General features: G+C 34.7%; 1 protein-coding gene across 5 annotated transcripts in view; it reads left to right on the plus strand.

Annotated features, from left to right (window-relative positions):
• Window positions 1-24,594, plus strand: part of LOC149785662 (cytochrome P450 2D27-like) — a 161,827-nt gene that overhangs the window by 136,463 nt on the left and 770 nt on the right. For 3 of the 5 annotated variants that reach the window (XM_089979486.1, XM_089979488.1, XM_089979489.1), the window contains exons 3-6: window positions 11,671-11,883; window positions 16,536-16,674; window positions 20,473-20,735; window positions 22,423-22,550. In XM_089979486.1, the coding sequence (XP_089835612.1) occupies window positions 11,671-11,883; window positions 16,536-16,674; window positions 20,473-20,735; window positions 22,423-22,550 (743 nt within the window). Of the gene's footprint in view, window positions 1-6,762; window positions 7,584-11,670; window positions 11,884-16,535; window positions 16,675-20,472; window positions 20,736-22,422; window positions 22,551-24,594 lie in introns of those variants that run through there. The other 2 variants (XM_089979485.1, XM_089979490.1) reach the window with 2 other exon arrangements.

Raw genomic sequence — 24,594 nt, forward strand, 5'->3', positions numbered from 1 at the left:
CTGTGTTTCATGAGAATGTATCAAAAAAGCATTAAAACCAATTAGAAAAGCGCGTGAGTTTTGACCCTTCGAGAATCGATAATTTAATGGATTTGCAAACATTATTCAATGCTACTACTACTACTACTAATAATAATAATAATATTTATTCTGATAATAACAATTTCGAGTAACATATACCCTGTCAAATTATAAAATCTGACTGATTTTCATGATTTTAAGTATCATTCACCCTTTAAATTAGAGAATTAGTGAAGAAAGAGATTATAATATTTATTCTGATAATAATAATTATTTTCACAATGATAATAATATTTTTTATTCTGATTTTTTTCTGTAATTTTCTGTTTACGATGAGAGTTTTATTACTTTATGTAATATTCACGACATTAAATGATAAAATATGACTGATTTTCATGATTTTAAGTATCATACACCCAATCAAATTAAGCAGCTGGTTTTTACAATCTCGGGTATCATATACCCCATAAAATTCAATAAGCAGTGAAGAATAAGATTTTTAAAATAATTTTATTTCGATAATAATATTTATTCAGATTATAATATTTATTTGGATTTTAATATTTATTCTGATCATAATATTTATTTTGATAATACGTTTTTAATTCCGATAATATTTATTATGTTTTCTGTTTTAGTTGGATTTTCACAATGTTTCGCAACACATACCCGATCAAATTAGAAAATCTGACTGGTTTTCACAATTACGAGTATCATATACCCCTCAAATTATAAAATCCGACTGATTTTCATGATTGTAAGTACCATTTACCTGAAATCTGAACGCGAGTCAGCAAAAAAATAAAATTCTGTTATAATATATTTATTTGTTCCTTTACAAATTTAAGGATGAAATTAATATTATGTGATTTTTTATTTTTTCTGTTGTTGGTGAGATTGTAATTATTTTGCCATATCAATTTGATGAAATTGTTTGATAATCTGATTACTTTGGGTAATATACCGATCAATTTGATGAAATTGTTCGATAATCTGAAATAATATTAATAACGATAAAATCAATAATACAATTGTTGAACATGAAATTGTTAATGAAACTGGCTAATAATCTGAAACATTCTGGGTAATATACCCATCAATTTGATGAAATTGACTAATAATGTGAAAAATTATGGTAATATACCCATTTATTCGATAAAACTGTTTGATAATCTGATTTTATTTTGGTAATATACCCATCAATATGATGTTGTTTGATAATCTAAAAAAGTGTGGGCATAATACCCATCAGTGTGATAAAATTGTTTGATAATCTAAAAATATTTGGTAATACGCCCATCAATTTAATGAAATCTACCAGATGATCATTAAAAAACAAATTCTGTTCTAATATATATATATATATTTTTTTTTTGACAAAGTCAAGGATGAAATTATTATTATGTAATTGTTTTTCTGTTTTCGATGAGATTGTTATTATTTTGAGTATTGTTACCCCAACAGTTATAAAATCCAACTAATTTTCGTTATTTTGAGTATTTATTTTATCTCATCAATTATAAACTCTGACTGGTTTTCGTTATTTTAAGTACCATTTACCAGAAATCTGAGCGAGAATCAGTAAAAAAATAAATGTTATATATATATATATATATATATATATATATATATCCCCTAAATATGAGCCATGATTGAAAATCAATCAATAACGTTGAGATCTATGATCTTACATACAGATTTATATTCAGAGATGTATTTTGTATATCAAGTAAATATCCGGGTCGGTCAGTAAGTTTGAACTGTATCCTTGATAATAGCGGATTATGACATCACAAATAGACCAGACTAATGGGTTCTTGTACGATCAAATATCCAGGAGGTACTTGAGGTGTATATAAATGTATATAAAATATATCCCTGCTGAGCCTGACTAGATTTTTCAAGATATTTTTGATAGCTGTCATCAATTGCATCACATACAAGATTGACTACAATTGCTGATGTTATATTAACAATTCCTGGTGAAATATGACGGCCGCACCGTACGGATCATTGTTATGTTTGAGAATACCTGCTGGCGGGGTTAGTTTTCTCCATGACTCGACGATTTGGGGGAAAATATTGATTAATAATTTAATTTTGCCCGTATTTTTAGTTCGTCGGTATTAAATCCTAGTAATATAAAATTTAGTAAATCTGCCTCGATAACTTTATAATGATTAGTAAATAGTCTCTTCATCGATATTTATATTCTTCTCCCCCATCGTCTATTGACACAGTACTAACTTTTATACGCTCAATAATAATTCGGTTAGCATACTCAAGATCTGATACTATTTGGTTTAAATGTTGCATTGTTTCAATGATTTTCCTTTTTAGATCGCTATTAGGATACTCCAAAATATAATTTTTAAATAAATTTACTATTGTCATGGACATAGTTATGTTTTCATCTTTATTTTCATTAGCAATTGATCTAAATTCTTCTTTATTAACAACAAATTTATCAAAGTTTTTTTTTAAAACACGTTTGTGCAGAATAGGAAAATCATAACGAAGATCAGGATTCCATAGATATTTGTTAGATATTCTGGAGTTATAATTTTCTTTACGTAAATTGAGAAATCATTTTGTTTTGGTTCTGGTGGTCCTTGATTGAACAGGTGGTATCTCAGGCCATCCTAACACGCTTCTGAATGATGATTGATATATATCTACAGCATAATTTAGAGAATTTATTTCAATCGCATCTAATAGTGTTGGTTCGTGAACAGTGATAACAATTTTGGATTCTTTTTCTGTCATAGATTTAATTGTGCGCTGGAATTCATCGTTGATTTGTTCAATTTGATAATTACCCGTTGGAATTCTAACAACTTGGCAATCGGGAGTTCCATCTAGTTTTTTTTTATTATATGAAACTACTACCAGAGAATTATTTGCTGGTCATCCACCGAATGATTTTGATCTAATATTTGGCCAGCTGTGATATATCCGTAATTGTGCTATTGCTATTTCTTTCGCTGCAATTGCAGTTGGAAAGTTAACACTAAATTCAGGAGTGGTTGATATCGTAGTTTTTAACGGAGTTGTATTAACGTCAGTTTGCTGTAGTAACTCGTTCTTATTGTTATTTTTGAAATCGGGCGTGGATTCTATGTAAATCATAATCATCTTCGGAACTCAGTGTCTGATATTAATCCATCGCTAACGCCTGATGATATCAACGAAGATAATTTGGAGCATGCTAAAGTCGATGCGTGTAATTTTATTATGTACTCATGTAATTTTGGATTTGTGCACGTGCATATTTTTTTCGCGATGATATTAGGAAAATTAGCAATTGTTGTTGCAGCTGAAACACAAATTGTTACAACTGCTGGTGATGTCATTGTTAATGTTGATAGTAATACGCCGGTTCCAGCGATAACAGCAGACGCTGAATAGACAAACATGCCGACAGCAACTATACGTCTGCAATATTTTTTACTTTTACTGTATACAAACTCGTCAACGATATTTTTTTTGTTTTGTTTGCCATTCACGTGCTTGATTGTATCTGTAATTTTAAGTGTTGATTGGGAAGCTCATTATATAGTAGGTGGTAGATTAGCGACTAATTCAAGACACCAATAGTACACCAAACCTTAAAATATTCTTCGGGTTCTCATTATTGATCGGTTACGACCGTGGGAATGTTGCTTGTCCCGCCTTCTGGGATAAATCTATTTTACTATCACTATTAACAATATGTTGACCAATCGGTAGCCGAATGGACACTTGGAAAAAGCAGGTGATTATCACAAAAACGCAAAAGAATGGTTACATATGTCGGAATATGACCCATTTACTCCACATCGAATTCTCTAAAAGCTAAACTAAAACCAGAACATGAATGCATCCACTGGACATTGGCCTAGTTAAACTGAAAATGAGGGAGAACTAGGAAATTCATCGCACTACCGATCGCGACATACTGCGTCTCTGCAGAGAAAACGCCCGTCAGCCTATTATAGTCCATGCAGTCCCCATCACATTGCCGTTACCATACTTTATAAATCTTGTTCCGCACCACCAAGCATAGATTAAATGGCAACATAGAAGAGTAAATAAACTCAGCTGTGTTATGAAGAGAATGTCGTCCAGTACTGGTCACAGCTGACAAGAAGTTCTACAACCACAGCTAATGTCCTGTCACATAATATTTAATCTCGGAATCACTAGAGTTATATGAATTCACAGCGGCAGCGGCACAACACCTTTAGATTTAGTACTATTTTCTGCATCCAATAATCATCCTTTCAGACAAATATAAATCAAATGAAATTATATTTATTCCGCTATATCTACTACTACATCTGCGGTGAATGTTCATGATGGAATTGACTCTCTTTTGGGTGTAAACGTTTTAAACAGTCGCATCGAAATCCATGTATATAGCGTGTCAACAGCTCCAGCTGATCTGACTGAGTGAACAGTGTGACATCACAGAGGAATTTCCATCAGTGATCCAGTGTTGAAAAATGTTGTTTTCCTATCAAATGTTCTATTAACTCATTAACCGCTGCGCCGCGTTTACTCGTCAGGAGGTAGTAGACTACTGCCGAGCTATGTAGCGTCAATGTCATGTAAGATACACTAAAATGTGTGGTATTATAGAAAGGTAGACAGATGTAGCTCTACAATGATACCAAATAATCTGGACGTTCTAGTTGCAATACAAAATACAGATGGAAAAACCTAATTTTTTGGACCCGATTTTTTCCACCTAAAATTGGCCCGTGGCCGAAATCCGATTTTGTGTCCGGATTTTAGACTTTTTGGCCTCAGATCTAAGGCAGACCGGTCTGAACTGCACACAGACAGGCGAACCTGCAAAACGTAGGATAAGATGAAGCATTTGATATAAAGAGCGGTCCCGTTACGAAGATGAAGATTATTATTTTGCGAAGATTAAGCACAAAAAAAGATCTCCAACTTTTACCTTTCTGCTCATGCGCGAGTGAAATAGCCAATGAAAAACGATGTTTCTAACACAACTAGGCATTAGGTTAACGGGAAATCTCTTGGAAGTCGATGTATGAGGAAGTATTCTAAAATAGACCCCAAAATATGTTTCCTACTAACATTTCAGTCGAAAATGACAAAAACCTTCAGAGATTAATGAGTTAACTGGAAGGACTGTGTGTGGCTGTTTAGAACATTTCTACCGACAAGATGGCACAATGGATATTCGTCATAGATGCAATATTGGATTTGGTAGAAGAAACATAATTCCTGTTTTGGCATTTTTCTCTGAAGGGAATATTACAAAGCAGAAACTTTATTAGACAGATAAAATGATAGGTAGAAAAGATCTTATAAATATAGCTACACTTTTAAGAGAGAGAGAGAGAGAGAGAGAGTTTATAATGATTTATTTATAATCACATCTACAAAATGTGTGCACATTTATGGTATGCAGTTATGTAACAATTATAATCAATTGTATCAAATTTACCAGTATTTTAGAGTTATCATCAATTATCATATAGTCAACTATAATCATCGACCGGTATGTAAAAATTATAATCAGTTATATCAAATTTACCAGTATTTTACAGTTATCATCAATTATCATATAGTTAACTATAATCACCGACCGGCATGTAACAATTATAATCAATCTTATAAAATTTGTCAGTATTTTACAGTTATAGTCAATTATATCAAATTTACCAGCATTTTACAGTTATAATCAATTATATCAAATTTACCAGTATTTAACAGTTATCAGCAATTATCATATAGTCAACTATAATCATCGACATGCGTCAAAATATTTGAAAATTCGACTTTTGTTCATTCAATTGTTTGACAAGCAGTATTTATTTAGCTTCCTGTAATTATTACACAAACTACATGTCAAACGTTCGTGACTGCGCAAATACAGATAAGTTTTTTTTCTCCACACGCTGAGCTAACCAATCTTATGTTGCATATAGGTAATGACTTGTAAAAACAAACCAAACACGCAACACAAGAGGACCAATCTAAACTACCACCTAACTGTTAATTCCTAGACGGGAATACAAAACAAAGTATAATAGAATTGGTATGAGCGAGTTTAAGAAAAGGTTAGAATATAAAAATGCAAAATTATTTTTTTTTAAAATTTGGAAGCCACACCGAGTTTTCGAACTCGCGACGTCTTCTTTGACAAGCGTCACACACAGAAAGAAAGTCAAATGTGGGTATTTATGTGTAAGATTTAATAAATGGTGATATCTACAAAAAGAAAGTTAAATAAAGACTAACAAAAAACCACAAAAAAAAACAAGACCATGTAATAGAATGTATTAATTTAAAAGGTGTAAACTACGTGTCCTTTTCATGTTGGGTCCAGCATAGCACGAGTTTATACAAAAATTTGAGAGAAAAACTATCAAATAGTCAAAAGTATGGTGAACCGCATAAATGAATTAACCGTGCAAAGAACCAAATAGCTTGAAACACATGCAAGGAATAAATAAATCCACATCATTTGTACAGAACAGAAAGGGGAAGGGGATGGGTTTTATGTAGATAATTGAAACGTTTAAATTCTATCTAAAAATCTACTTGTGATTTGCCTTGTTTGTAGTGTTGACCATGCATATCTTCCAACCAATAATGTACACGTACACTCCCGGTTGCCCCAAACAAATTAGAGCGGATACACTAAAATCGCGTTGTGGTACAATTATCGTAGGTTTGGCCAATCGAAAGTCCTTATCGCTTCGGTCGACGCTTTATAAATTACCTGTTGTTGTGGAAGTACGGCATGCTCAAGTGTATTCAGTTGGAGACTTCGAGCGATAGCGACTGAATTACGAGTCCCTGATTTGGTTAATTTTTTGTGGAAAATACGGCATATGTAATCAGAGGTACTCCGTAGTTTTTAAACTAAATAATCCGTAATATAAACAAAGCGTATGCAAATGCTAGCATTTGTTGCAAGCACTACCAGTTTGAGGGGTTCGCTGAAGGCGCACGAGTTCCAAACAGATGCCAGAATGTTTGATAGTGGATATACATGGGAACTAATTGCTTTGCTATCCTTGCCATTGTTGTGGTTATACAAGGGGACAAAGAAGAAAAAGGGATTATATCAACCCCTACCGGGACCCAAGGGTCGGCCACTGTTTGGAAATCTTCTTGAAATTGACATGCACAGGATGCCGCATCAGTGTACGGAGTGGAGTAAGGTGTACGGGCCCGTTTACCAATTTGCCGTTCCAGGAAAGAGAATAGCTGTACTGACATCTTTACATTGGATGCAACAGGTGCTTGAATCCAACTTTGTAAGTGTACATACAAATGATCGGACAGTAAACTCGTCAAGATTCTTTTATAAGGACCGCAAACATATTGGGGGAGCTGATCTTTCGGAGAAAATTTTGAATTTAAGGATGATATTGCAAAGAGATTTCCATTTTTATTTGACTGGAAAGTCCAAGTTCGAAACATCGTTTTCCGAGGTTTTACAGAGATGTAACAACAGTATTCAAGATACGAATGGAAACACATTTAACCCACATGAGTTGATAAAAAAATTTCTGAGCAATGTATTATATACCACGGTGAGTAGGAATCATTACAGCATATTTGTATACGATGTATAATCTAATTATAGGACGGTTCAAAGTAGAGACAACATAGACCCAGATCTGCTTTCTCATAATTAGCCAGCTGATTGGGGTTTATCGTTTTTTATTCTAGTGAATAGTACTAACAATCTCAAGAGACCCACCAGATCCGCTGCGCATTATAGGTCAATGTTGTTTGCATTTGAGGACGACGTGGGGGGTTGGGGTTGTGCGCCATAATCTATTTTTACTTTCTGGAGTATATTTTTAGCGTTAATTCTATGTGTGTTCATATAAATAGATAATTGGATATGGATGAATGTATGGACGGATGAATAGATAGGTGGACAATTCGGTTGTACAAGGAAGGGACTGAGGGTAGCTAAATTCACTAATACATAGGACCGTGTAGCGCAGAGGTGGGCAAACTTTCCAGTGCAAGTACCGCATACAAAAATTTACACCTTTTCGCTGGCCGCATAGTTCATTAAGTAAAATAATTAATATTTGAAATAGCAAAAACAAAAGGTTTCTCTAAATAACATCTAATTAATTTTCAGTTGTTAATATGTTGTTAATATTTGAAAACTTAAACTTCAAAAGAAGCACATTTATTTGATAAACAGAGTAACATAAACAGAGTCAGTGCGAATGATGACTTGTTCCTAGGCCGCATGAAAACACTTGGCGGGCCGCATGAAAGCCCTTGGCGGGCCGCATGCGGCCAGCGGGCCGTAGTTTGCCCACCCCTGGTGTAGCGAGATCAAGTGCGTGGAGGTGATTGAATGTCTCCGTTCTAGAGAATCAGTCAACTTTTTCAAAGCCCCTAGGTGAATTGTGATTGATGATACTAAAATCGACGCTGGTTATATTTTAGTAATTAATTGATTGCTTTAATGTCCTCAAATACATATTTAATACTCAAGAGGTGTGGATATTCATGCTTGCAGAGAGTTTTAACTATTTTACTTGCTTGATGATAATTGTGTCATTCTGTATAAATGTATTTCATATAGTTATTTATTATATATTGCATCAGATATTGTAATGTATCATCGTGCGAAAAATTAATATCGCCACAATGGCGATATCACCACTTGGACTACTTAATGTTCCATTTAGGAAATATGTCTTCTCTTTGTATGTCATTAAAACTTATATTCCATATTTAGGCATAATTCATTTTCCTCTCTCTCTCTCTCTCATGCACTCACAGATAAAGAGATCTTAAAGTATACCTAGACTTTATACTTACGTTAGCAATTTGGATTTGAAATTTAAGAATAATGTTTAAAAGCAAATTCCACATTTCAGACAACAAGATGGAGGTTTCAAGTATCACCTTTTTTAAAGTGGTGAACTTAGCAGACCTTTCATTACTCAGTTATTACCCACAGTGCATGCTATAATATATGGCAAACGAATACTTTTTGCGGCAATACTTTTGATTAAATATAGTACTCAAATTGTTTTAATTTGTGATTTCAACTCTCATCCCACTCATAGTCATGGTTTTAAAAGTTTTTGAAAAATTTTCGCTTATGCGATAGATGAGTATTTATTGCAAACCAAAATTAAGTGACTATCGAGACTTGAGTGCCTCGTCTGTTAACAAAATATGCTGCAAGCTTTCTAAGGACACATAATTCATGTTTGAATTCAGAAATAAAATAAATAACCGAACTCATTACAGGTAAACGAAAGATCATTAAATACTTTTGTTTAAAGATGTTATGCTCAGAAGTTTGTATGATTGGACTGGTCTGTGACGATTCAATATGCTCTAACAGTAGCAATATACGCTGTATCAGTCTGGCCAATGACTGAATTAACGAAAATAAAATCTATTTATTTTCATATGAATACATAAACTGTTCTGTAGTAATGCAGCCGTTAATCACAATGACACATAATGGAATAGACAATCCAAACAATTTGACAGTTTTTGCCTTCATCATATAATTAAAAAGAAAATCTTCGCATTTTTCAGTAGATATAGGGAAATATTTCACTGAAGTGAAAACATTAATACAATGCGTCAGATCCAGGGTAAATGCTTTACTGTCTGGTATGCAGGGGTCGATTTGTATGTATAACTTCGTATATATACCACACATTTCTGAACAGAAGTCTTTTTGGGTTGTGCATTTTACTCAACGTTAATTTCCATATGCCACGAGCATTCTTCATTGTGAGAATTATAGAAAACAGTCCCCCCCCCCTTCTGCCTATTGCATAATTGTAAACTATCGCATGCATTCCACTGCCGTACCCCCCCCCCCTTACTGCGAATCGCATGCAATCCCCTGATGTGCATTAAGTACCTTTATCTTTGATTGCACTACATAAAACAAATTCTGTACATTTCTTTTTCACTCAGTGCAAATATGTTTGTCACTGATAAGGCAGACTTGTAAAGGATGTGGTTATACACTCCTGGTCGAAATAATACTTTGTTGTTAGCTCACTGTGCGGAAATAAATGTTGCTATTGTTTACGTTCCTGGTTAGATATTGTTTCCTGTTTCATTAAAACAGGTTTCTTGATTAAAAATGAGCCATGCAGATTCGCAATTTCTTTTACAGTCATGCTCAACTAGGGCCGGATTAAGGGACGTGGGGTAGAGGACAGGGGGCACGTGCACTGAGACCCTTAATCATGACCTTGGTCCCAGTGGCCGTGGATATAATTATGTGTTGAAATAAACCATATCTAAGTTTAAACCTTGTAATACTTAGCCTAATATAGTTATGATAATTATACACATATAAAGAACAGTTTAAAAAACTACTTTCAGGGTGTATTTGTAGCTCTATAAAGGTACCCTATCTTAAATCCCTCTAGCAAGCCTTAATACAGCCATGTTTTCGGCCTTGCATTACAAATTAATGTCATGCCATTTTTTGGATTCATAAAACTAAGGTTTGTAATGCATGTTACCGTTTAGAAAGGTCAGCATACATGCATACAGCAATAAATTAGTTTGTAACTGACAAGTTGAAGATAATCGTTATCAAGTCTTTCCCTGTATTCCCAAAACATAATGAGAACTAAAGTACAGTTCACGCTGTAATACTAGGACGATTTTATCTTCAGTGGTTCATTGGTTAGCGTGTGAGGCTCGAGATCGAAATAGTCCGGGTTTGCACCCAACCATCAGATTAACCTGGATTGGCTACCGTGGTTTGTGTCCGGGCAAGTTGTGTTTCTTTCTGTCTGTCTGTGTGTATGTGTGTGATTTCGATTTTTAACGTAGCTTTTTTCCAGTCAAATCGCTACGATGTCTGCATTGTGGCAGTTTATAGTGATGTCGACCAATGGGACATCACGCCGAAGACATGTAGCATCATGTCCAACACAGTCACATTATCCTGACACCAGGTCGACCAATCCTGACCCTAACCTTTTAATGCTGAGTGCCTAGCGAGGCAGCTGTCAGTACCATTTTTATAAGTCTTAGGTATGTCTCGGCCAGGGATCGAACTCGCTTCACCCGCGTCCAAGGCGGACGCTCTAACCAATAGGCCACTGGAGCGGTGTCAGGCAAGGTACTTCATTCCAGCTTGAATAAGCTATTCGGATTGTCATGAAGCAAAAAACAAAATCAAACATTAAAGCCTTGCCTAAGTCCACAAATCATGAAATAGTAAATAGAACGAGAAATATTCTTGCACTGTAGTGCCCTTTCAGTCGCCAGTTGCCATTAATTGAATCATATATAACATGTTCACTATTCTGGAGCGGATCGAAGAATATCGTTCAAGGGTTGGTTGGGGGGAAACAAACAGGCAAAGGGTCAACGTTACATGCTTTCACGGCGACACTAAGTTCTCCTATTTCAGTTAATTTGTCCTTTAGTTTTGTGCATGCTTTCACGAGACATGATGTAGGTAATTTGCAAGCCGACTAGAGAAAAAAGCTTTACACCACTGGACTTTTGTCAACGTAACTTACTCATTCGATATTGGTGATAATGCTAGACTTGTTGTCTTTACTTTTAACTTCTTGTCACGTTGCTGTCAATTAGAGCTAATTTCAGGCATTATAACACGCCACTTAATCACATTTCTTGTCATTTCAGTTGATTGGAAAAACTTTGCCGGAGTCAGATCCCGACCATGGGATGATGTGGGACCTTTGTGATTGGCTGTATCGACTGATAGATCCGAATGTAGACAGCACACTGCGCATGTTCCCTTTTCTGCGCTTCCTTCCGGGAAAATGCGGCCATATTTACAGGAAGTCAGTTGAAGCCCGAGACAAGGTGTTCCGAATAATCTTTGATGAACACAAGGTAGGAATAGGAACATTGAATATAATTAATTTCAACAATAACAAAAAATAAGATGACGCCGACGATAAAAGCGATGAAATGAGTATGACAATAACGTTACAAACAAGGATTATGACAATAAATAATGATTAAAAGTGAATATATGTGTATTACGACAATGACGTCAACTTTGTAATAAGTACGCCGACTACAACGACTTAGACATATAGAAAACTAATACTTCACCCTCAAGATAAATATCGGCAATCGTTTACAATTCAGAAATAATAGCAATATAGTTATATCTTTTTGTTGCATTAAAAAAATGTCTTGCGTGTGAAAAATTGCAGATTTATCATTGCTTAAAATTTTTGTCAATTCAGCGATGGAAACAAATCTTTGACCATACGTGTATTCAAATTAAACTTCAGCTTGAAAAGTCAGATTATGAAATGGTTACACTTGGCTTCAGGTAACCACTTTCAAGCAAACACGCTATGATTAATTCAGATTTGAAATTACCATGGTTTCGTAGTTATGTATATCTATATTTTTTAAACTCCTGGTACATGATTTTTTCTAATATTTGTAAATTTTATTCATATTTGTAAATATGTACAGAATATTTTTGATTACATTTTGCCTGCGTAACCTCAGTCTGTTAAGAGAGTAATGTTACATATGATCAATACTTATCACACAACCTTACATCATTTTTATGGATCGGAAATTAAAAGTGATGTTTCCAATGTAGATCTTGTTTTATTTGTCAGTTGGCCAGTTTTAGTTCTTTTGAACTATCTTTTAGACATATTATCCATGGACCATTGGGGTTGTTAAAAGAGAAAAATTATGTCTAGGATTGTAAAGTAGCAAGATATAATCCTCTATCTACTCACTCAAAAATGTATTCAGTGATCACAGCCCCCTTACTTTCATCAACAAAATGAAAAATTAAAATCAAAGATTGTTGAGATTGATCTTCCAAAAATACAACATCGACATTCGGCAAATCAATGGAAACGCAGCAGATGCGCTGTCACGTGTATATGAGTTTTGTTTTGCTTTATTGTGGATACATTTTGGTTTATTCATTTTAAGTCTTCCATTGTAATTTCATATTATTATTATTATTAGTAGTAGTAGTAGTAGTATTTGTGTGTTTAATTAATATGAAAAAGGAATGGCATAAATCTGTCTTTTTCTCAAGAGGGGATGTGTTATGTTTGTCTATATATTTTTTAACTCCTGCTTTATGATTTTATTTATTTATTTATAGATTTTATTCATTTTGTAAATTGTACAGTACATCTTTATTCAGATTTTGCCTACGTGACCTGATTCTTTTAAGAGCGTATTGTTACACAGGATGAACTATATATAGATGCTGACGTATGTGTTGACAATTGCTAATAATAATCTTAACAGTAAGACTTAATGGTGCCTTTGGATTAATTTCTCATTGGATGGTGGGTTTTCGAACCGTTCCAGAAGAATTCAGTATATTCCCATTTGTTGGGCTAGGCCACATGAATAGGCGTTTTCGAGGCAAAACCAGTAGTACGATCTGTCACGTTGGGTATATTGTGAAACATGATCCTAATAGATGGTGTATTTAAAGACAGAACAGAATAATCGAATTCATTCCTATTTTGGAGTCATCCTCATTTTTTGTGTTCCTGTTGTAAGTCTGCAGAGATGTTTTATGTTGCACTTATATATTATTCGAGAGGAAAACTGTTTGTTTGGACTGTTCAGTGGAAGTAGAAAGTGCTCATTATTTGGACTATACTATTATTATGGAACTGTTGTGAATTATTCAGTGGAGTTATGGACGACACCATCTTGACAATGTTACGAATTCTTAGCGGACCACTACATATCCGGTTTGATATTTATACAGAACTTTTCATTGATTTGGACATTCACAGAGCTTTATCGGGGTTGTTTTGATTCACTTCATAATACTGTAAGTTCCTCTCACATTTTTATTTATAACTTTGATAATTAAATTATTTGTTAAGTGTTACACAGCGTGTTGATTTGCTTCTTTCTGTTACTTCGTTTGTGACCATGGAGTCAGAACAGTAATGTATTAACGCCTTATGAACGCTGCAATTTTCACGTTCGGTTTGCGCATACTGTTCTTTCTACAGTGTAAAATAGGTTGTATTTTATAATAGAAACACACACAAGCACACAAGCACACACACACACACACATAGAGATATATATATATATATATATATATATATATATATATATATATATATATATATATATATATATATATATATATATATATATATATATATATATATTGTGAGTTAAATTTTATGCTAGCTATTTCTGTATTTCCATGGTCTCCACGGTGTTCTAAAACAATAGCGAATTTATCATCTGGGCGAGACTATTGCATTTGCAATTCACATGGGATCCGTCATAAATATAAAATAGCTTCGCTTCAGAAAATACAATCTGAACACACACACACACGCACACACACCCATACACACACAAGCACACAGTAGTGTTACGGATCAGTCATCTGGAAGAAAACTAGAAATTCCGTTGAAAGACTCGGTAAATTTGTCAAAACGGCTTCTAGAATCATACCAAATGTTGGAAACGTGCTCTACAAATGTGTTGAAATAATGATTCTCGCTCAAAGTCAAAGAAAGAATTAATTACAATACTTGTTTTATTGTTTGTAAAGTCGTCAACAGTCTCTCTGCTGTTTAACTGACCGCTCTTTCAAAACCCATGTCCAACACAGTGTTCTAATGAATGGACTGGCTCTGAAAAAAAGTTATTTAAACAACAATCGAGAAGGCTACTAAAGCCAGTCAGCGTTCTTGCTCAGTGCCTACCCTGTTGAACTTTTGACCTTTAATTTATTTGCAATTGCAAGACCCTTTCAAAGTTATCTTCAAAAAATCTTGAGTTTATTAGCTTTAAGGGACCTTAAACATGTTTAAATCATACAATTCTTTATCTGAACCAGGTTAAGGCAATACTCCATATTCAGTCAGTCATTCTGAGTCATTTAAACGCCCGTCTAAAATGCATTCTTATGTTACTTGTTTAGGCTCTAATAAACAGTAACAAAAGAAAGAGTGAAAACAGCAAGCTTTGAAATATTTAACAAATAATTTATTTCCATGGAAAAACACTGTAAAAATGAAAAAAAAAGAACTTACTGTTTTAAAAATCAAATCCAAAAATAATCCAAGAATAATCCACGAATTATATTTTAGAAATCTTAGTAATGAAAAATTCTAATGAATTGAAGTTCGAGTCCCGACGAAGAATCCAAAATGGAAGGCGATGACGTATACTGTAGCCTTTACTGTACAGTTCTTTTTAAATCCACAAACAATATTCCGGTGTTTGAATTTCCGAATAAAATTTAAATAAGTATCTTTGTCCAAGAATTCTGTATGAGCATTCAAATATTTCCAGGAAAAAGAATTATCTTTTAGAATCCAAATAGTTTGAATAAAAATTAAACTTTAACTCAAAACTGTCACAAACAGACACTTTCCAGTGTAAAGTAAAATCCCAAACTGAGAAATATCTCTCTAAGCATTACTATTAGAACTAACTACTGCTCAATTTCGGAAAACCCAGAATTGCGAAATAGAGGCTGTTTACATATAAAATTACGTAGTCCTAGTATGACCTTGATAAAAACCAAACATTTTACTCCAAGAATAAAATTAAAATAAAAAAGTTGTTTACTTGTCTCAGTGATTTCTGAATCAAGGTCGGGAACTAAATCAAAAATAGAAACAGCGTTTCTATTATTAGGTATTAATGAAAAGATTCAGGTCAAACTGAATTTTCTGGAAAATGTCAGATTCCTAGTAAACAAAATGACATTACATTGACATGTAATGAAATTAAAAAATAAAATATTTAAAACTTACAGACAATGACATTAAATCAATTATAATTTAAATCGAATATACATACCAGCATTCAATGTTAAAGACGCGTGACATGTTGCGTTTATAACACGCAAGTTTATTAATTTATTTTTGCATACGAAAACGTAGACACCAGAAAATCGATAGCGATGTTCACACGTTCATACAGAAACATTTTGGAACGAATTTTCATAGCAAATTGCACATCTCAGTCACTTTTTCAGTTATATAAAAGTCCAGCCATTTGTTTCTTTGTGCCCGTTAGGATTCGAACTTCATTGTAAAGTTGTGTTTAAGATGCAGTCCATGTTTTCTGTAAGTTTGCGAAACTATGTGTCCGACCTTTTCTTAAAAATAGTCATCATCACCATCACCACCATTATCATCATCGTCGTCGTCGTCATCATCATCATCTTTTTCGAAAAACTAATTCATTTAAAAATAATCTTTATTTTGTACTAAGGGGCTCCCGATGGCCTAGTTGTCTATGGCACACACCTTTACAGATCATTCACACATCTCACCTCCGCCAGTGTGAGTTCGAGTCTCAGCTCGACCAACGTCGGTAGGTGACAAAGCTTGCTAGTAGTTCACCATGGATCGGTGGTTCTTCCCTGGGTCATCCCCGTTTTCCTCCGCCTGTTCTACTGTCTGTCACGTATAGCCTATCATGTGTAGAAAATGGCGTTAAGCCCCACAAAATAAAAATGTATTTTGCTCTAACAAGATTTACTAATCTTCCAGGCTACCTACGAGCACGGCACAATTCGAGGTCTTCTAGACGTTTGCTTCAAGACCCAGATGGATGAGAATGAGCGCACCGGAAGTACATGGCTTACGGATGACTACATCAAGGGCCTTATGTCCGATATTCTTCTTGCAGGTATTATTATTATTATTATTATTATTATTATTATTATTATTATTCATAATAGCTTTGAGCATTTCTTAATTACACCTTTTGGATACTTTGTTCAGTTGCAGTAGGTTTGAAAAGAGTTTTAGCTTCAACACTACCAGATGTATTTCCTAAGAATACACAATTTCTCCATTGTCTTCTTTTCAAGGTTGTGTGAATCTTGCAGCGTATGTCTGAAACACACGCGCACACATTAAACCTTAACGAATTGTGCAAACATTTACCGTATGACGATTTGATTTTTATCTTGTTGTTTGACATTGGCTCTTTGAAGTCTTTAGAACCGAACACCTGGAACCAAAGAGTCGTAAAAGATGGAAGCGAAATTGTTAGTGACCTTAAATGGATTAAACTAATCATTTACATCGTGCAGTTAGCGGAAACACAACATGCGCATGGCATAGTAGTACCTCTTTATCCACTAATTGAATCTATCCTAGGATGACATTTTTAAGCAACACCAACACATAAACTGTCTTTTTGATTACGGAATCCATCTCGTTTTGAATTGTCATTAACATTATTATGTTAAGTGCTTGGGTAACAAGTGGATAAATTTGAAATGATTACATAATAACTGTTTTTCTATTCTTGTTTAATACCTTTTGTGCACTTTTTTGTCTGCAAAATTCTTGCAGCGGAAAGTCTGTGTAGCCAGATTTGCTTTAAGGAGAGTGAAAGCACCATAGAGAATTCGTTTTAACTAAAGTATTGACTAAGTCAATGTTTTAAAATTTTTGTTTTTATAGGCGTGTTTTCTCTGCATTAAAATACTCTTTATAAACGAGCGCAAGTGAGTACCTCCATAATATTTATCAGAAGACAACGTTACGAGGACATTTCGAACGCATGCACGCACGAACAGACCGGCAAGATAATGTAATTCCAACAGTTACTTTGAAAAGCAGCATGCTGATAATTTAGTGGTCATGGTTTCTGCCATACTATATGGTTTTCTTTGCCATAATGATCATCACCAGCACTTATTTAAGCCATCGGAAGTATGCTGAGTAAATTGTTACATTTTGTTGCACAATCGGCGTGACAGCAGCCTCCTGCATTGGCCTAAGTCACTGGGAGCATGTTGGGCAAATTGTTAGTCTTTTTTTCAACAATCGAGATAATGACTACCTCCTCCTTTGATCTAACCCATCAGGAGTACGTTTGGCAGATTGGTAGATTTTGTTAAACAATCAATACGAATACACTTAAAATTAGAGTTTAAATATTTTATTTAGACGACGTAACTGCCATAAAACACGTGACACCCTTGGTTAAGGAATCACTATTTTGATTAACTTACGTATAGATTTCCTTTTTTATGTCCCTCATTTGGATTGAAATCCAGTCAATTAGTTATACGTTCAAATGCATCTGGACTTTCTTCTTCCTATCATGCACTAACTAGGGCACGTCATTTCCAAAAACCTAGGGTCGGTTATACTGCATTTTCTGGAAATAATTGTTTTTGCATGAAATTACTGGAATGTTTGGTGCACGTGACCTTACTGAAACCGGCCGAATCACACCTGTTTCTTTTTTCACTATATGCAAAAGCCGAATAGCCTAATTCATAAAACACTTTAGTTTCTTCTTATACTTTAATGTCTCTCGATGTAGAATGCAAGTAACCGTCTTCACTGGCAGGGAAATCGCCATACGCTATCAGAGAACAAATGTTAATGATTTATGTTGGGGCCACAGTAGGATACACTAACATCGGTTTAATTACTGTAGTGATACCTTTTAAAGTGGGTCTCACGACACTCCGATTTTATCCTCATGAAGTGTGTTCTCAGAGAAAATTAATGTCTTTAATACCTTATGTACTGAAAATGATTTAAGTGTACAGTTACACTAAGATCGGTACGGGTTATCTGAATGGAGCAACACTGTAAACATTGTCTAATCTGTTAGAGCCAGATGTAGTAACTCTATTGGGAATTTAACAAGAAAAACAAATGACTAAATTTGGTGGTTGAGACTGATTTCCATGATAACAAAAAAAGTGGTTAGAACGTTTAGAGAAAATCAAGCAACAGGTCGAATAATCGTACATACAAAGTGACGATTAGGAAATGCAGCTCTGTAACTGATCTACGCAATTGCAACATAATGAAAATGCACTAGAAACGTGTTCTATTAAGTAAGGTGTGTTTATCAAAAATTCGAAACAACAGTACATGCACCTCACAACAACAACATATCTAAAATATATTAAGTCTAGACTACCCTCCTCACAGCACAAAAGCTCTTCAGAATATAATGTCTGCCATAAGACATTTTTGACTTCTGGGTCATCTGAACCCAAGTCCGTCTTTACTACGCATTAACATACAAACATGTTGGCTGGATTCTACCTTATTTCTATTGTGACAGATTATAACCAAAAGCGATGAACAAAGAACCAGACTGTATATGGCGGCTCATACATCATCTGTATATTGTGACATCTGCTGTATGTAACCCTCTAGCATTTTCAGTCATTTGCTCCATCATTGCATGTAAAGAATTCCTGTCATTTTCCTACTACGTGTGAGTCAAAATCTTTCCCTTCTGCTCTTAAGCCACTGAAGAGAACAAATCTGAGTAATTACAATCTAAATTCAGTGTGTAACATTGTCAAGGCATATGGTTTTATCTAGGTGGCATTTTACCACTAAATTTAGAGAGTTGTCACAGTATTATGATGGTAACAAAGGGGGTTGGATGGTTTGAAAAATGCACCCCTAAGAGCGTGGGTCTAGATGGGTTTTAAACCGTTCTTAAATGATATCGTAGTATTCGCACACCCTCCCGTTTCTTTGCATCCCCCACCGATTTCAAATATGAAATGCATCAAGGATACAAAAAGGCAGACAACTTAGATATTTCATTTATCAATGTATAATTTCTGATCTGATTGTCGCCAGGAGGTCCTTAACACTATCAGTTTATTCACATTTGAAAGCAAACAGAAACCCTCAATGTAAATAAGCAGACATATTGCTTAACTGTCCGTTTATGGTGTCTAAAATAGTCTGTTTAAGTAAAAACTGTGTCGTCTTCGTCAAATATTTGCTATGTCTAGATTTAATAATTCTAAAATTGATTGAACAAATCAAAAGGATACATATTGTATAAATGTGTCCAAAGAGATGTAACTCCAAAATGTACGGAAATATTGAGATTATTAAAGATGGTGCACTAAATAACATCTGTTGCTTGAAAACATTGACCTGACCTTGGAAATATGGCGACCATATTACTAAAGAAACTTCGGTTTTATTCGAAACGCCAATAAGTTGACAGTGTTTGGGATGCCTGGCGACAATCAGGTTAGAAGATATAAATTGATGAATGAAGCGACCAAGTTTTGTGTATCTTTATATCCTTGATGCCGTATGGTTTTTAAATCGGGGGTGGGGTTGGTGGGAGTTTGCAAACAAATGGGACAGTATGCGAATATTATAGTTGACAAAATGGGTTAGAACCTTGGGATATCTTAAAACATTTTCATGCTTAGGATAGCTATTTTGGGGTTAAATATTTTACGCAGAGACAGCTTTGACTAATACGACATGGGAAAACAACCCAAATGGTAAACCACTGGCATGGTCCAAAACACCGATGCAATGAAACGACAGAACTTCACTGGGCAATTTGTGTTTTTGTTCATTCATGTAATTCTGTGTTTTTCAATTTTTATATTTCATTTAAGGCAGTGAGACTTGCCAAGTTTGTATACTGAGTGAAATCTTAAACTCGATTGGTTTAATGTAGGTATGACAGAACTTCTAAAAACGCATAGACTGTACCTGCTACTGATGATTCACCATCTGGAGTGCCAGCAGAAAGCACAACACGAGATTGACACAGTTCTGGGAATGAATGCTCCGGCTTTGGAGGATTTCGATAGGCTCCCGTACGTGCAATCAACCATTATGGAATGTTTGCGCTACACATCCCAGACACCGTTGGCCATTCCTCACAAATGCAACACTGACGTCGTTATCGACGGTTATCTCATCAAAAAAGATACTGTGGTAGGTATTATAGAGGCGTGAAAGAAATCATTGAGGGAAATACAGTTGTACTTTTGTTTAGGGTTATAATAAATCAGATTGTTAGTGATATTAGTTACAATTTTTTTAACTGCAAGCTGCACGTGAGTTTTTTTGGATGAGTTTTGATGCATAGGATATTACAGAATGTTAACCCGGTAGATGACTTGATCAAATTGTACGAAATAACGTTTAGATGAGATCTCTAATGAAAGAGAACAGATAACATTAAACGCACACTCTGCATCATAGTCGCTAAATAAGAGACTTTGCTATTTGTCGATTTACTATCCAATTTTGGATATTGTCCCTACGATGACGACAAACTCTGACGTTATGTCTATATGTTAAGAGCCACAAATTAGTTCCAAACAAGTGGCCATGTTAATTTGTTAGTTTCCATGACTTGCTAAAATCAGTTTTGTACATCTCTTGGAAGTAATTTTAAACTAAGCACAATTATTTCAAATAAGTTTGTTAATATGTGTTTTTGCATAGCGTAAATTTCCGATGCTCTGTAGAGCACTTCCATTGTCAAATCATTCTCGGAGGTGCGGAGCTTTGCACGTTGTAAAGCTTTTCATTTTCGGAGATAGGCAAATCTTCTTTTAGTTCGCAATCCCTTAATGCCTAAATAGATGTGATTGGTTTAAAAAAAAAACACAGCTACTTTTGAAGTTTGGAAAACACACTGTAAAAGAGAAGAGAGAAGCAAATAGAAAACACGCTGTCATAGACACCAGAGAGGCAAAATTAAAACACGCTGTAAAAGAGAACAGAGACATAATAGAAAACACATACTGTAAAGGAGGACAGAGAAGCAAACATAACACATTAACACTGTAAAGGAGAACAGATAAACCAGTAGAAAGCATACACTATAACGGCGAACAGAGAAGCAAATTGGAAACACGCACACACAAATAGAAAACACACATTATTTAGCTTTAAAGAGAACAGGAAAGGTTATTGCCTCGGAAATGATGATTAGAGCCTAGAAGAAATTAAATTAAAAAGTGCATTTTAATTTTAAAAATAACAAACTATAATTGCTCGGCAATTCTTGCTATTGTGATTTTCGCTGATTACTTTACTTTCAACAATATATAGATATATAAAACCACAGCGAATGGACTTGAGAAAAGGGCAGTGATACATACCTGTTTATTTTAGACGTAATTTCACATTTGTTTGTTAAAAAAGCGCAAGAAATCACTGAAATTCGGACTTATATTATTATTATTTATTTCCAACCCTAAATTGTCATTCATTGTAAAAATGTTTCCTGGATGTACTCTAGTGATACATGAATTATCTTGAGTTAGTTGTAGCAAATAAATGCAGTGTATTTGTTTATAGATTCATGTATCTCATCATAAACGAAAGCAACCAGAAGAACATGCAACTATTCTTATTATTATATTTCGTTTCCTTCTTCTTCTTCTTCTTCTTCTTCTTATTATTATTATTATTCGTTTCCTTCTTCTTCTTCTTCTTCTTCTTCTTCTTCTTATTATTATTATTATTATTATTATTCGTTTTCTTCTTCTTCTTCTTCTTCTTATTATTATTATTCTTATTATTCGTTTTCTTCTTCTTCTTCTTCTTCTTATTATTATTATTATTATTATCATTTTTATTATTATTATTATTATTATTATTATTTCAGATTATACCAAATCTATGGGGTGTGCATCACGACGATGCTACTTGGGGTGACCCTTGGAATTATCGACCAGAAAGATTTCTTGATGAAAATGGAAAATTGATCCCTGAAGATCATCCACTTTACAAGGCGTACGCATCCCTCCTTATATATATATATATATATATATATATATATATATATATATATATGCAGTGTGTGTGTGTTCTAGAGATTGTTACTCCTGAATTAAGAACATATGAGCTGAGGTTCGGGATCTGCTCTGGACATTTATGTTGCGTGCAAAGGCAATCGATGTAACGTCGCTTGATCCCACTGTAGATTTAACCTGCGATGGATTGATATCTCGTCAACATGAGTCATGTACTCTTATGCACTTAATGCCATGGTAATCGTATTGGCTCCCAATCTGATTAAAAGCAGATCTACCCTGTCCTACGTGAAGATCTGACAGCGACCACTTAGAGGCAATGTTCTGTTGACCTTTGATTAGCCAATGGAAATGCAGCTTTTAGAAATCTGAAAGTGAATGAAATAGTTCGGCACATATTGGTGCTCTTCAGCCATACTACTCAGTCTTCCAAACGCAAAGATATAAGACTTTATCTGTTTAGTTGTTAAAATTAGCAGCTATGGAAATATCATCGGTCACCAGTACATGACTCTAAGCGGTCAGTATCAGATCTTTACGTAGGACATGGAGATCTGATTTTAATCAGATTGGAATGGCCCCGGCCATAGGAACCATTAGCGGGTTTGGGAAAACTATACCCATTGAGACAAAAGACAAAAAGATCCCGCCATAAAAATAGACAATAAAAAGAACAATAAATAAAACAGCAACAAGGCACGAAGCAATAACATCATAAATAAAAAATACGAACTAACAATAACTAAGTTCTATGAAGTTTATGGCTTTACCATTCAAAGATAAGAAATCTATCATAATGAATATAAGCAATCTTCATTTGAGAAGGATTAAAGTAGGAGTCATACAGGCAGGCCCCTTCAGAGGTTGAGAGAGGCCCGTGCCACTTCGAGAGTATGAGGCACCAAGGTCTTGGCTTTATTAAACTTTGGAAATCAATTGAGAGTTAAAAACAAACCCATATAGTTTACTATATACAGATTTTAAGACAACTAAGTACACAACGAGAGTATTTAAGAGATCAAAAAATAAATACTTGTAAAAACTGAGGCCTCTGAGAGGTTGAGGAATTGCCCATCTGCTCCCCCCCCCTTGGGCCTGCTAACAGGTCGTATAGGTATCCGGTGCCTGATATTTCGGTTAGGTGTCATTTTTGTCAATTTGTTAACACATACATGTGATTTTAAATGAAGAGTAATCCAATTATTTCGCTGCTCGTCGATCAGTATTCCTTGGGAGATCACTACGTGTCGACACCAGGATATACAGGTAATAAAATCGTTGTTAAACTACGTAGATATGTTTAGACGAGATCGACCGAGTGGTTGAACCCAGTGTCAACAATATTGAATGTTGCGCTGTGAGGTCACAATAATAATGAAACTTAGTGTATAAAATGGTTGAATCACCTGCACTCATAATGGTTCGACCCGACGTTCGCTTTTCGTGACCCATCTTTGAGTGTTCGACTGGCATTGTAAAAGACCACAACCCAGAGGGAGGCTGATCCAGATATATGTTTGGTATAATTTTGGGGTAGTGCACAATCAAGTAGACCAGGGGTCTGTGGAACGAAACTCCAAGTGGGGTCCCAAGGGGCGAATCCGACCCCTCCCCCACCAGCTCCTGGTTTTTAAGTGTTTCCAGTAGATAATAGCTTTACTCTCCACTCCACCCCACCTTGTCCCTGTTTCATTCGATACATTTTCGAAACGCAGATGACTGAGAATGACATCTACGATAACTAAAATCGACAATCGTCGCCAAAGAGGTAATGCAAAGAACACCGAAACATTTAATTACTGATGTCAGGTTATAATGTTAAACAAATATACGTGATAGATATCTGTACTGCATCTATAAAAAGGGTATAATAGGAATACTGACTTGTTATTTACCGATATCTTTACACAGGTGAAAACTGATACAAATGTAAAGTAAATTCGAAGGTGTCAACAACATGATTATCCTCATGACGTGTTCGGTATTTTGCTTAATGTCTATTTTATTTTCCCATGCAATTTATG

The sequence above is a fragment of the Sinohyriopsis cumingii genome, chromosome 13 (genome assembly GCF_028554795.1).
Source record: "Sinohyriopsis cumingii isolate HCF-2022 chromosome 13, ASM2855479v2, whole genome shotgun sequence".
Classification (NCBI taxonomy): Eukaryota; Metazoa; Mollusca; class Bivalvia; order Unionida; family Unionidae; genus Sinohyriopsis; species Sinohyriopsis cumingii.